The 11,944-nt window shown below is 39.3% G+C and overlaps 1 protein-coding gene across 1 annotated transcript in view; it reads right to left on the bottom strand.

Annotated features, from left to right (window-relative positions):
* Window positions 1-2,660: 2,660 nt before the first annotated feature.
* C5 (complement C5) overlaps window positions 2,661-11,944 on the bottom strand; it is a 99,493-nt gene continuing 90,209 nt past the window's right edge. The window contains exons 37-41 of the mRNA XM_008055730.1: window positions 11,625-11,708; window positions 10,587-10,676; window positions 7,162-7,245; window positions 3,849-3,987; window positions 2,661-3,195 (exon numbers count right to left, since the gene is read on the bottom strand). Of these exons, the coding sequence (XP_008053921.1) occupies window positions 3,057-3,195; window positions 3,849-3,987; window positions 7,162-7,245; window positions 10,587-10,676; window positions 11,625-11,708 (536 nt within the window). The 3' untranslated portion in view covers window positions 2,661-3,056. The remainder of the gene's footprint in view (window positions 3,196-3,848; window positions 3,988-7,161; window positions 7,246-10,586; window positions 10,677-11,624; window positions 11,709-11,944) is intronic.

Here is an 11,944-nt window from a genome sequence, read left to right as displayed (position 1 = left end):
TGGGTTGTGTGCTCCTATGAGAATCTAATGCCTGATGATCTGAGCTAGAGCTAAGGTGGTGATGATAGCTTTGGGGAGCGGCTGCAGATACAGATTAACATTAGCAGTGAGGTTTGACTGCACAGAGACCATAACAAACCAATTGCTTGCAGACTCATATCAAAACAGTATCAGTGAGTGGCAAATGAATTGACAGACTTCAACTGTACAGTTGCATCTGGTGGAAGACTTTAAGTCAGAATCCAACATCTATTTTAGTCCAAACATGGCTCCCATTATTTTATTTACCATTTCCATCCAAGGAAGTGGTAAATAAAATAATGGTGAGTTGTATAATTATTTCATTATATATTGCAATGTAATAATATAAAGTGTACAATAAATGTTCTGTGCTTGAATTATCCTGAAAACATCTCCTGTGCCTGGTTCATGGAAAAATTGTCTTCCACAGAACCGGTCCCTGATGTCAAAAAGGTTGAGAGTTACTGTTATAGGCTATCAAAGAATTTAAGAGGCTTGCCTCAAATCACTGCTATCTAGGGCTAAAAACAAGACTAGAACTTGGGGCTTCTGATTCTCCCACTGAGTACAGGGACACTTATTGAGTCCCTATAATGTACCTGGTATCACGACAGACACAGGAGATTTGGGTGAATATGACGGACCCAGACCTTGCCTACATGGAGCTAACATAGCAGGTCAGGAAGCTGCAAACTAAACAAATAATTCCATGTGATTCAGTAAATCATTGTGAGAACATGCACCTTGGAAAAGTGTGGTGCTGGGTAGAGTTTCTTAGCCTCACTAAGAAAGTATGCTCAAATACATAGGAGTTAACTGAGGAGGAGCTGGTGGCTGTTTCCAGTGGTGCCAGGCTAATTTACAAAAGCCTGCCTTGATATTTGACAGCTGCATTGTGGGTTAATTGGGCCACTATGGCCTGACCTACTTGTCACAGGACTCAGGGACAAGGCAGTCAAACAGCTCAGAGACTGTCATGCCTCCGAAGGAGCTCCAGTGGGTCCCTCTACCCTGCGTTCAGCAAGAGGGTGGCAGGAGACACTGTCAGGCCCGATCTGGAGGGGGCCCCTCATCCCTCCCGATAGAGCATGTGGGCATCTTGGACATACTGGTTGTCTTTGCCAATGGATGCGGCTACAATGTGAGCTTTGGCATTAAGGAAAAATAAGCCCTTGGTTCCCGGAAGAGGAAAATCTTAGTTACAAGGGGTAGTTTTGCCTAACTGGTAGAATGCAGACTCTTCAAAAGGGAATGCATTCCAGTCACTACTAATTACCATTTCATCCAGAGTCATCTTCATGTTTCCTCATGATGGTTTAGTGGGGTTGGTCAACCTGTGTCTAAGAAAGTCCCACTACCTTTATATCCTGCCTTGGTCTTAGGAAATCAAACCTGACAAGCAACATAAAGTGAGGGGAAACAGGGATGTGTTTAGACTAAGAGAGAGCCCTGGGTTTCATCTCCAATTCTTCCCCTTACTAGATTGGGAAAATTGCTTTACCTTTCTGAGCCTCAATTTCCTTATCTGTCTAATGGGGATAATAATAATAATAATGCCTGTACCTTGTGAGATTCTGGAGACATTAAATAGTAATAGATGTGAAAACGATTTAATAAGATCTAAAGTGCTGCAAAAGGCCACTTAAAAGTTAACTTCTTGGCCGGGCATGGTGGCTCAGCCTGTAATCCCAGCACTCTGAGAGGCCGAGGCGAGAGGATTGCCTGAGCACTCAATGAGACCTCGTTTCTACAATAAATCAAAAAATAAGCTGGGCATAGTAGCATGCGCCTGTAGTTCCATCTGCTTGGAAGGATTGCCTAAGCCCAGTAGGTTGAGGCTGCAGTGGCCATGAGCATGCCTCTGCACTCCAGCCCGGGTGACAGAGTGAGACTCCAACTCAAGAAAAAAAAAAGTTAACTTCTCGTGATGAATCCTCTTTTATAAAGTTCAAACTGAGACTCAGAGAGAGACCATGGCTGAGCATGAGCCTGTAATCCCAGCATTTTGGAGGCCGAGGTGGGAGGATTACTTGAGCCCAGGAGTTTAAGACCAGCCTGGGAAACATAGTGAGACATCTCTACATAAAATCAAAAAAGTAGTTTGGCATGGTGGTGTGCACCTGTAGTTCCAGCGACTTGGGAGGCTGAGCCCAGGAGATGGAGGCTGCAGTGAGCCATGCCACTTTACTCCAACCTGGGCAACAAAAAAGAACCAGAGAGAGAGAGAGAGAGAGAGAGAGAGAGAGAGAGAGAGAGAGAGAGAGAGAGAGAGAGAGAGAGAGAGAGAGACTGACGACTCTGACCTAGTTAGGGCCAGAACAAAGGTCTCCGGATTTCCATTCAGTTTCTTTGACCTGCAATTATTGGCAAGAGGAAGTCCCTGAGGGAAATAAATACGTGCTGGGAGGGAAGGAAAGGGAGTACAGTAGAGGGATCCCCCAACAGGGTTATGCAGAGGGCAACAGAAGAGAAAGGGGCAGAGACCAATTGCCTACCTTTCAGTTTGCTGGGGGATCTGAGCTTAGACCTTGTCAGGGTTAAAGCTCTCTACCACCAACTTTCTTCACCTCCCCCGGTTTGCCTGTCTGTGTAGTTTAAGCTGATCTAGCATACAATTACATGTTTTTTTTTAAAGCACATTTTGAAAGCAAATTGAGGCTTTAATTATGAGTTTTCTGCTCCTTGGTGTTTTCTTTCAAGCAAAGGCCATGTTTTTGTAAGATACTACATTTCAACGAGCTATTCTTTGGCCCCAGCAAACATTCCTGAGCGGTAGGTTTTAGGAGGTGTTCCAATTTATTGCTTCCGGTGTCCAATAACCCTGGAGTATCTGAGACATTGCCCCACAAGGTCATGTTATCTCAGAAAGTTACCGTTCTCAAAATTGTTCTCTAACAAAAGCAAACGCCACTAGCTTTAAGTAAGGTGAGCTTTACAAATAAGACCAGCTGTGAATGTTTAACAAAAGCATAAGAAGAAAAAAGGAATTTCAACAACAGGAGTCCATATGTGAAAACTACATGCAGCTGAATTCTTCAGGCGTTTTCACAGCCATTTAAAAAGATGTCTTCAGCAAACTCATCTAAATTAGCTAAAAATGCTTGACACGATGGACATGTTGTGTCTGTAGGCCAGTATTCAATCCAAGTTGAGGAATCTAAAGGGTAGATGTACCTACCAAGAAAAAAATGGAAACAAAATGTTTGTGAGGATGGTCACAAACAGAGAAAAGCTGTACTTGATTTCTTCTATAAGAGCCCAGTTGTGGTCAGTCAAACTCATTTGGTCCAGCCTCTGGTCCAACCTCCAAAACCCTGAAGGATTGTGAAGCTGCCTGGGGCTCCCATGGTTAGAGGCAAGAATAACATCTATTTCAGTCTTTAGTTTCTAAAAGCAGATAATAAAATGCATATTTAAACATTTTCCCTTTAAAAACAGAGCAGTCTGAGAACATATTGAGGGAGGCAGCGTGGTGGTCAGGTGAGGTCAGACGCGTATTCTCAGACCACCATCAGGTCCAGATGCTCAGATGGTTTATCAGTCAGCTGAGTCTTCGGCTGCCATGATGGTTTTATTTATTTATTTACTTATTCATTTACTTACTTATTTATTTATTTGCGGGATTTATTGAGAAGACAGAAAAGCTCCCAAAGCAGGAGGGGACCTGAGGAGGTTGCCCCATGATGGTTTTAAACTCATATTATTTCACTTACGTTCGTGATGGTTTGTTGGTTAACAGCAGAGCAGAGGACGTAAAATGAGTAGTGTGTTTAAGAATAACATTCAGGTTTGGAGGGAAGATCAGAGACTTTCAAATAATGACTTACCTGAAACTGAATTTGTATTTTATCTGCAGGGCTTCTTTACCCATAATTAAATACTGTCTTCCTTTTATCAGGTCAGCATTTGTACAGGTCATTTTTTTAATAAAGGTGACTTCAGAGTCCTTCTCAGCAACAGCCTCCCCTGAGAGAGACATAAGTTAGGTTTTCACATTCATGTTTTAATGTCACTCATTAAATTTTCTCATGTTTTTTGGTTCCTCACAGTTACTGAGAGAGCAGCAGTATCCGTGTGGTTAAGATTTCAGTCTCTGGAACAAGACTATCTGGCCGGGCGCGGTGGCTCACGCCTATAATCCTAGCACTTTGGGAAGCTGAGGTGAGAGGATTGCCTGAGCCCACGGATTTGAGACCATCCTAGGCAACTTGACGAGACCTCATCTCTACAATAAATCAAAAAATTAGCTGGGTGTGATGGCACGTGCCTATGGTTCCAGCTACTTGCAAGGCTGAGGCGGAAGGATCGCCTGAGCCCAGCAGGTTGAGGCTGCGGTGGCTGTGAGTGTGCCACTGCACCACAGCCTGGGCAACAAAGTGAGATTCCAATAACAATAACAAAAAGATTATGTGGGTTCAACCTCAAGTGGGCCACTTCCTTGCTGTGTGGCACTGGGCAAATGATTTATGTTCTTGTATAAGGGCTTAGACACCTCATCTGGAAAATGGGCATGATAATAAAACTCACCTTGTAGAATTTTTGAGAGATTAAATGGGCTAATATATTTAAAAGTTCTTGTTATTATTACTCTTATAGACCTAGAATTAAAAGAACCTCTCTATAGTTGAACAAAATTCATCTCCATGTGGTGCATAATAAAATATAAAAGTATTTAGTAGCTGACAATGGTGAACTTGGTAGGAAAGTACAAGAGGTGAAAGACATTAAGACTTGGAAAACATTAAGAACAATAACTTTGGGATTTCCAAAGAACTCAGAAGTAGTCAGTTCTCCTCCCTGGAATACATTCTGCCCCACATTGACCTGTTGGAGTTCATTCATCTTTAAACCCTTCTTCAATTCTCACAGTATCCAATAAAATATTCCTTGTTAATCTTCGTCTTAAATATCTTTCTGTTTCCCTCTTATTTTTATACTTGAATTTCTATCACAATGTTTTACCCACATGTCTGTCTCCCTGGCTAGACTAGAATATTCTTCTGCTTTATTGCCATATATTCAGGGCTGACATCCAATTGTTAAACTCTGGCAGAGTCATCTTAATTGTTAAATCCTGAAAAACTTCTGAACTTGTTTGTAAATAGTCTGTAACAGTAATTGTGTAGATGGTAAACTTTCATCAGTAATATAAAGTTTAGTGTACACCCATTAGTTCTAGATAATTCTCTTAGGCCATCCCAATCACAGATTCCTAGTGCAGCAACAGTCTCAGAACAATCTGTCAATTCAGCCTCTGTCATGGTAAACAGTGTGGCTGTGTGAGGCCTTATCATTTTAAAAACCTTTTTGTTATGAAAAATTTCAAGCACATTCAGAAGAAGAGAAAGAAGAGTTAAAAGCCCTGGTTCCAGTGGTCACTCATCTTTCTTTCCATCTATATTTCCATCCACTCTAAGTACCCTGGGCTTTAGGAGAAATGCCAATTTTTCATTATCCTCAAACTACATAGCTTGCCCTTGATTCTAAAGGGCTTTCATTGTTAGTGTGCAGCAATTCTTGTGTAAGTGTGTGGTATTTTGATATTTACATACATTCAAAATTTATAAAGATAAAAAATGAACATCCAGAATGGAGAGATAAAGTATGCAAAAGTTTCTTAATGCTTCCCTTTAAATATCATACAAATGAATCTTTGAGTCTACAGAAGGACAAAGAAGAAATGATATGAATAAAATCCTGCAGCTTGGGAATCCTCTGTTGCTACAAAAAATTCAGAATAGTCTGGAGTGTCTTTTGATATTGTGGAAGAATCAGTACAAAATAAAACCAACAATTTGTATCTCTGGAATCAGAAGCCCTTTGCTTTCGGTAAAAAAAAGAATGGCTTATTATTGCTTGAGATGCAAATGGTGTTCCAAAGTTGGACGGTGGAAAGATCATTTCCATATTTACTTACTTATTTCATTAGAATGGCAGCTAGGGTTCAAATTTTAAAAAATTTTGACCATCAATAAAGAAAATTAAATTAAAATAAAATAACATCACAAATAAGTTCCATACAGTGAAACTTTTGAAATAGTAGAAACTAGAAAAAAATTTTAATAGGGTGTTGATAAAGCAAACAAAACTTTGAAAAGTATTACTAGAATCTTAGATTCTGGAGTATGGATAGAAATAATCAAGCTGGGAGGCTGAGGAAGGAGGATCTCTTGAGTCTGGGAATCTGAGACTAGCCTGAACAACACAGTGAGACTCTATCTCAAAAAAAAAAAAAAAAAAAGTCAAACATTTTTAGACTTGAAATACTTTATGGAATTTCAAAAGAGAAAAAAAGTCAGTATAAATATATGATTGCAATTTAGTTTTATTGTCTATTTATTATAAAATATATATCTACTGAAATATGAAAACAATCTTTTGAAAGATATAAATAAGATAAGAAATTTGAATCATGATTAGATAAATCAACTATTTTATTTAAAAAATGTTCTAAATAACTTAACATGAAAAGTTGAAGACTTTCAAGAAGGATTATGATTTTTGTTGGTCTGGTACTAAAAAGAACAATGGGACAACATATCAAACTGTTTTGTTGAAGTTAGAGAAAAAAAGAATTCAATAAAAAATATTTATATGAAATGTGGTACATATACACGATAGACTATTATGCAGTCATAAAGAAGGACAAAATTATGGACTTTGCAGCAACTCGAGTGTATTTAGTCTATAATACTCAGGGATCTATCACAGAAACAAAAATCTGAGTACCACATTTTCTCACTCATAAGTGGACCCTGAACATTAATCATAATACTACATGAAAGAGATTGGCAGTAGTGGGACACTGCTGGGGGAGGGGCACATAACATCAATAAGGGTACCTGATCTCAAACCAGGCGGAAGTGAGAACCAAAGGAAGGCCCAAACTTTACCTGTACAATGACCACTTATGTACCTAATCCTGAATTGTACCCCACATCTTTAAAATACAATTTAAAAAATTTATATGAACACTTAAAAAAAAAGTCTCCCAAGTAGAATATAAGCTGTAATTAGGTAGGAACCTGGGCTATCTTATTCAAGTTGTATCCTCTGTGTCTAATATACACAGCCTACTGCCTGGCACATAGTAAGTACTAAATAGTTGATAAATGAAACAATGGAGGAATGAATTCTCACCAGTTTTGTAAATATCCAGAAGGGTTGCAGTATATTTGACAAAAACATTTTCTTCAGTGATGGATTTAATGCTAACTTTGTAAGCTGGTTAAAAAAAAACAAAACAAAAATGAAACAATTCAATCAGTGCCATTAATGTCACATTCAATAGAAACTAGAATTTGTCAAACAAATGAGAAATGAAGCATGACAGACTATTATGGGCTCGCTAGGTAGATCTTATTTCTTCCAAGAAGCTTTCCCAAATCCCCTCAGTCTGATTCAATTTCTCAATCTATTAGAATCATTAACCCTGTCCACTGTTATAGAACAGGTTGATTAAGATTAGAGCCATATTAAATTAAATAACAGAAGCGCATAAAACAAACAATATAAACTTTTGTTACATGTAAAGTTCAGATGCAGATCTTTTGAGATTAGTGGTGTCATGACCATGGCCACCCTTTGAAGGCCCTTTCCTTTTTCTCTTGGTGGCCACTGAGGGGGACTTTACCTATTATTTAGGCCTACCATGGGTGCCTCATTGCTTCCTCATATAGCTCCATTGACTTTGATCTTTGGTTTTTAATAGGATTCTCTTTTCTCACTCACTCTTGCTTAGATTGCCAACTACCTAACACGAGCCACTTCCAGTCCTGTTTTCTCTTCAGATACCAGTGTTTGATGCACAATGTGTTTGACCTCTGATCTAGAAGGACCAGCTTGAAGGGCTGTCTATGTGGCCCCAGAAAAGATTCCTTTTATTTTTGCTTTTGATGGTGTTGAAGTGACTGACCTAAAAGGTTTGTCCATTTTGAGCTCTTTCAAGTCTATGGGTCTATCCCAGATATAGATAGATAATAGATAAATGATAGATCAATAGATAGGTAGATGGGTGAACTCAGTTGGACAGAACCAAAGGCTATGTACATTAGTAGCTTAACATGGATGAAAAATGTTCTGAATCTCGGTTTCATAAATCTTTATGGTGGACATGGGCAATGTATCTGCTACATGGGAATGAGTAGAGAGAGGAAACGACTTTTTTGTTTCTATTCTGTTATTTCAGCAACAGCCTGTAGTCCCCAGAAAAAGCCAGTTAAGTCTTTTCTCGAAAGTAATACAACAAATACAGATTGCATTTATTCTCTGTGTTAAAATAGATTTCTGATAGTTTAGAGTTAAAATAGTTGTAAAATGGAGGGAATAAATAATTTAGTAAGATCCTTTTTAAAAAAAAATTTGAGTCAGTGTCACTCTGTCACCCAGGCTGGAGTGCAGTGGCATGCTCATGGTCACTGCAGCCTTGACCTACTGGGCTCAGGTGATTCCGCCTCAGCCTTCCAAGTAGCTGGAACTACAGGCACATGCCACCACGCCTGGCTAATTTTTGGATTTATTGTAGAGATGAGGTCTCGCCAAGTTGCCCAGGCTGGTCTCCCAAAGTGCTGGGATTATAGGTGTGAGCCACCACGCCCAGTCAGTATTTGTTTGTTAAAATAATATAGTATTTGCTTCAAGCCTTGACACATTTTAAAAATTGCAGTGGGTCTTGGCTGAGTCAGGCAGATTTTTAGCTTTTTTTAAAAAAAATATTAGTGGCTCAGCCTGTAATCCCAGCACTTTGGGAGACCAAGGTGAGTGGATTGCCTGAGTCCACGAGTTTGAGACCAACCCAGGCAACTTGCAAAACCTTGTCTCTGTAATAAATCAAAAATTAGCCAGGCATGATAGCATGTGCCTGTACTTCTGGCTACTTGGAAGGATTGCTGGAGCCCAGTAGGTTGACACTGGGTGGCTGTGAGTGTGCCACTGCATTCCAGCCTGGGCGACAAAGTGAGACTCTAACTCAAACAAAAAACAAACAAAAAACAACCAAGATGAATTCAATGGAAAGAAATACTATAAGCCATACAAAATTCATTCTGATAGCTATATTTCTATTAAAAGAATTCAGTAAACTATGATGAAAATAATGCTGGAGACCAGGATGTATATTAGTTCTACTACTTACTTGCTGCATCACCTTGAGCAAATTATTTAATCTCCCTGAGTCTCAGTTTCTTCACCAGCAAAATAGTGATAATCCTGTTACCTCAAAGGGTTCTTGTGGGACTCCAGTGAGAAACAAATATATGAAACACAGAGTGCCAAATCAGATGTACTTATTTTCAAATTTATAAATCATCCTTCAAATTTTCAAAAAAAAAATTTGAGATATCGGCTGGGCTCGGTGGCTCAGCCTGTAATCCCAGCACTTTGGGAGGCCAAGGTGAGTGAATTGCCTGACCCTGCAGTTTTGAGACCTGCCAGGGCAACTTGGTGAGACCTCATCTCTACAATCAAAAATTAGCTGGGTGTGGTAGCACATGCCTGTAGTTCCGGCTACTTGGAAGGCTGAGGCGGAAGGATCGCCGGAGCCCAGCAGGTCAAGGCTGCGGTGGCCGGTAGCTTGCCACTGCACTCCAGCCTGGGCAACGGAATGAGACTCCAACTCAAAAAAAAAAAAAAGACTTGAGATATCATACAATATGTGCTCTTTCTTAAAAAAAAAAAGCTAGAAATAAACTTGAAAAACTATGGATAGAGGCCAGGTGTGCTCATGCCTGTAATCCCACTACTTTGGGAGGCTGAGGTGGGAGGATTGCTTGAGCCCAGGAGTTTGAGACCAGCCTGGGCACCATAGCGAGACCTTGTCTCTATAAAAATGAAAAAAAAAAGTGAACCAGGCATAGTAGTGTGTGCCTGTAGTCCCAGCTACTTGGGAGCCTGAGGTGGAAGATCACCTGAGCCCAGGAGGTTAAGGCTGCAGTGAGCTGTGATCATGCCACGGCACTTCAGCCTGGGTTACAGAGTGAGACCCTGACTCAAAAAATAAAACAAAAACAAAAAACTATGGATTGAAAACAAAGATCATTCTCTCAGGAACTGGCTACAACTGTACTTGGACAATGATTTAGCTCAGAGCTCTGGAAAACTAGGAGATTCTCCTTTTGAAGTGGAGAGAGTCTCAAACATGAATTGCAATCCTACATATATTTAAAATTATTTGGTGTTTACATTTTTACCTTGAAAATTTTTTTTTAAAAAGCAACCCCGCCCCACCCAAACTGCCATTGCCTCTGCCTGTGGTCTATCAACTGGAAGCATAAGAACTGAAATCTTATACCTCTGTGGCCTCTTAAAGTTCTCTTTGGATATGTTTCAATGCCTGAATTCAAAAAGATCTATTAAAGTATCTTGGCTGGGTGTGCATATCACTTCTGTCATTTTAAATGAAAATCAGATTTATTTGCTGAAGAATAAATAACTTTGCATGTTAATGCTGAAAATTGATACACGATATTGTATCCATATAATCACTGTGTAGTTTTTGATCTTTCTAACTGATTAGGTATTCACAACATGTCATGTTTAAAGGAAATATATTGAACCCTTGAACTTACCATATGCAATCTCTGGTTTACATGCTGTTTGTTTTCTGGTATCTGCAGAGATTGTCAGATCCAATTCCTCCTGCATTTGCCCACAGTCAGCTGGATTTTTTGAAAAATGGTCAAATCAGGTGAATGTAAAAAAAGTAGACCTCTCTCTGGGAGTCAACATGGTTTCTCATGACCCAGAGATAACCCAATACAATTGTACAAATGTCAGATTCCTAAGATCTGCCCATTTTCTCCTTTTCCATAAGTTGAAACATATAAAGCAAAACCAAAACCAAACAAAATCTTGAGCATAAGACAATTTTAGAATGGGTGGTACTCAACATTCAGGTCTTTAGAAATGTATTTTCTTCCCTTGAAGAAAGGAGGGAATTTTTCCAAATAGAGTATAATCAGAAGTCCCTTGAAGGACCCAAATTGATAATTTGATAATTATAATTTTAATCATAAAATTATAGCTTTATAACTATAAAATGGCATAGTAAATGTGTAGAAAATGTGTAGATATTAAGAATTTTGAAAAGAACAAAACCAAAACCAACCCAGAACCTCATTAAACCAGCAGTAGATTATTAGAGTTCTCAATCTTTTCCTTGACCAAAAAGGTTGTCTTTGATTTATAAAAAGACTAACTAGAACTGGACAATAAATGGAGAATTACATTAACTGGGAAGTATAAGGGGAAGTAAAGAGATGCTAATAGTTTAGTCTTGAGCCTCTGTTCTCCTGGGTCGTGGTCCTATTATGCTAAAAAGACAAGTTGAAAGTAAAGTTTCCCATCATGTCACCCTTATGCTATCCAACAACCATCTGGATGGGGTTTCTCTGCCCCTGCACAGTATGTAAACCATCAGATTGCTCATGAGTTGTGGAGAAATAGCTTTATAATGCTCAAGGAACCATAAGATTTCAATCAGCTGAGATTACATTTCTACTGCTGAGAAATGACAGTTTGTAAAACAGTTTCCCCCAGATTAACCTCAGATTATCAGCGACTGCTTTAAACAAGCAGGCAGCCTAAACATATTCGATGAAGTTTACCTTCTACACACTTGCATGTGGCTCCTTCACAGACTTTCTGAAGCTTGTTATAGGAAGTACTATAAAACATGGTGCACTGTTTATCTGTAGCAATGAAAGTGTGGTTAAGAGAAGTGGCTTGATTGATGGACAACACATTTATTAATGAGCAAGTCTCTTCCACGTGACCTCAGCACTCACCTATTCCAAACCCTTCTTTTTATAGCTAAGGCCCAGGGAAGGTAAAATCATGAATTGGCTGTCTTGGGAAGGGCCTCTGCCTTCAGAAAGATCTCCCCTTGTCAGCTTAGTTCTGTGCGTGAAATTTTCCTGTTCAGTAT

Source organism: Carlito syrichta, unplaced genomic scaffold, assembly GCF_000164805.1.
Source record: "Carlito syrichta isolate Samal-C Ts95f unplaced genomic scaffold, Tarsius_syrichta-2.0.1 Scaffold82277, whole genome shotgun sequence".
Taxonomy (NCBI): Eukaryota; Metazoa; Chordata; class Mammalia; order Primates; family Tarsiidae; genus Carlito; species Carlito syrichta.
This window is presented reverse-complemented; position numbering and strand designations above follow the sequence as displayed.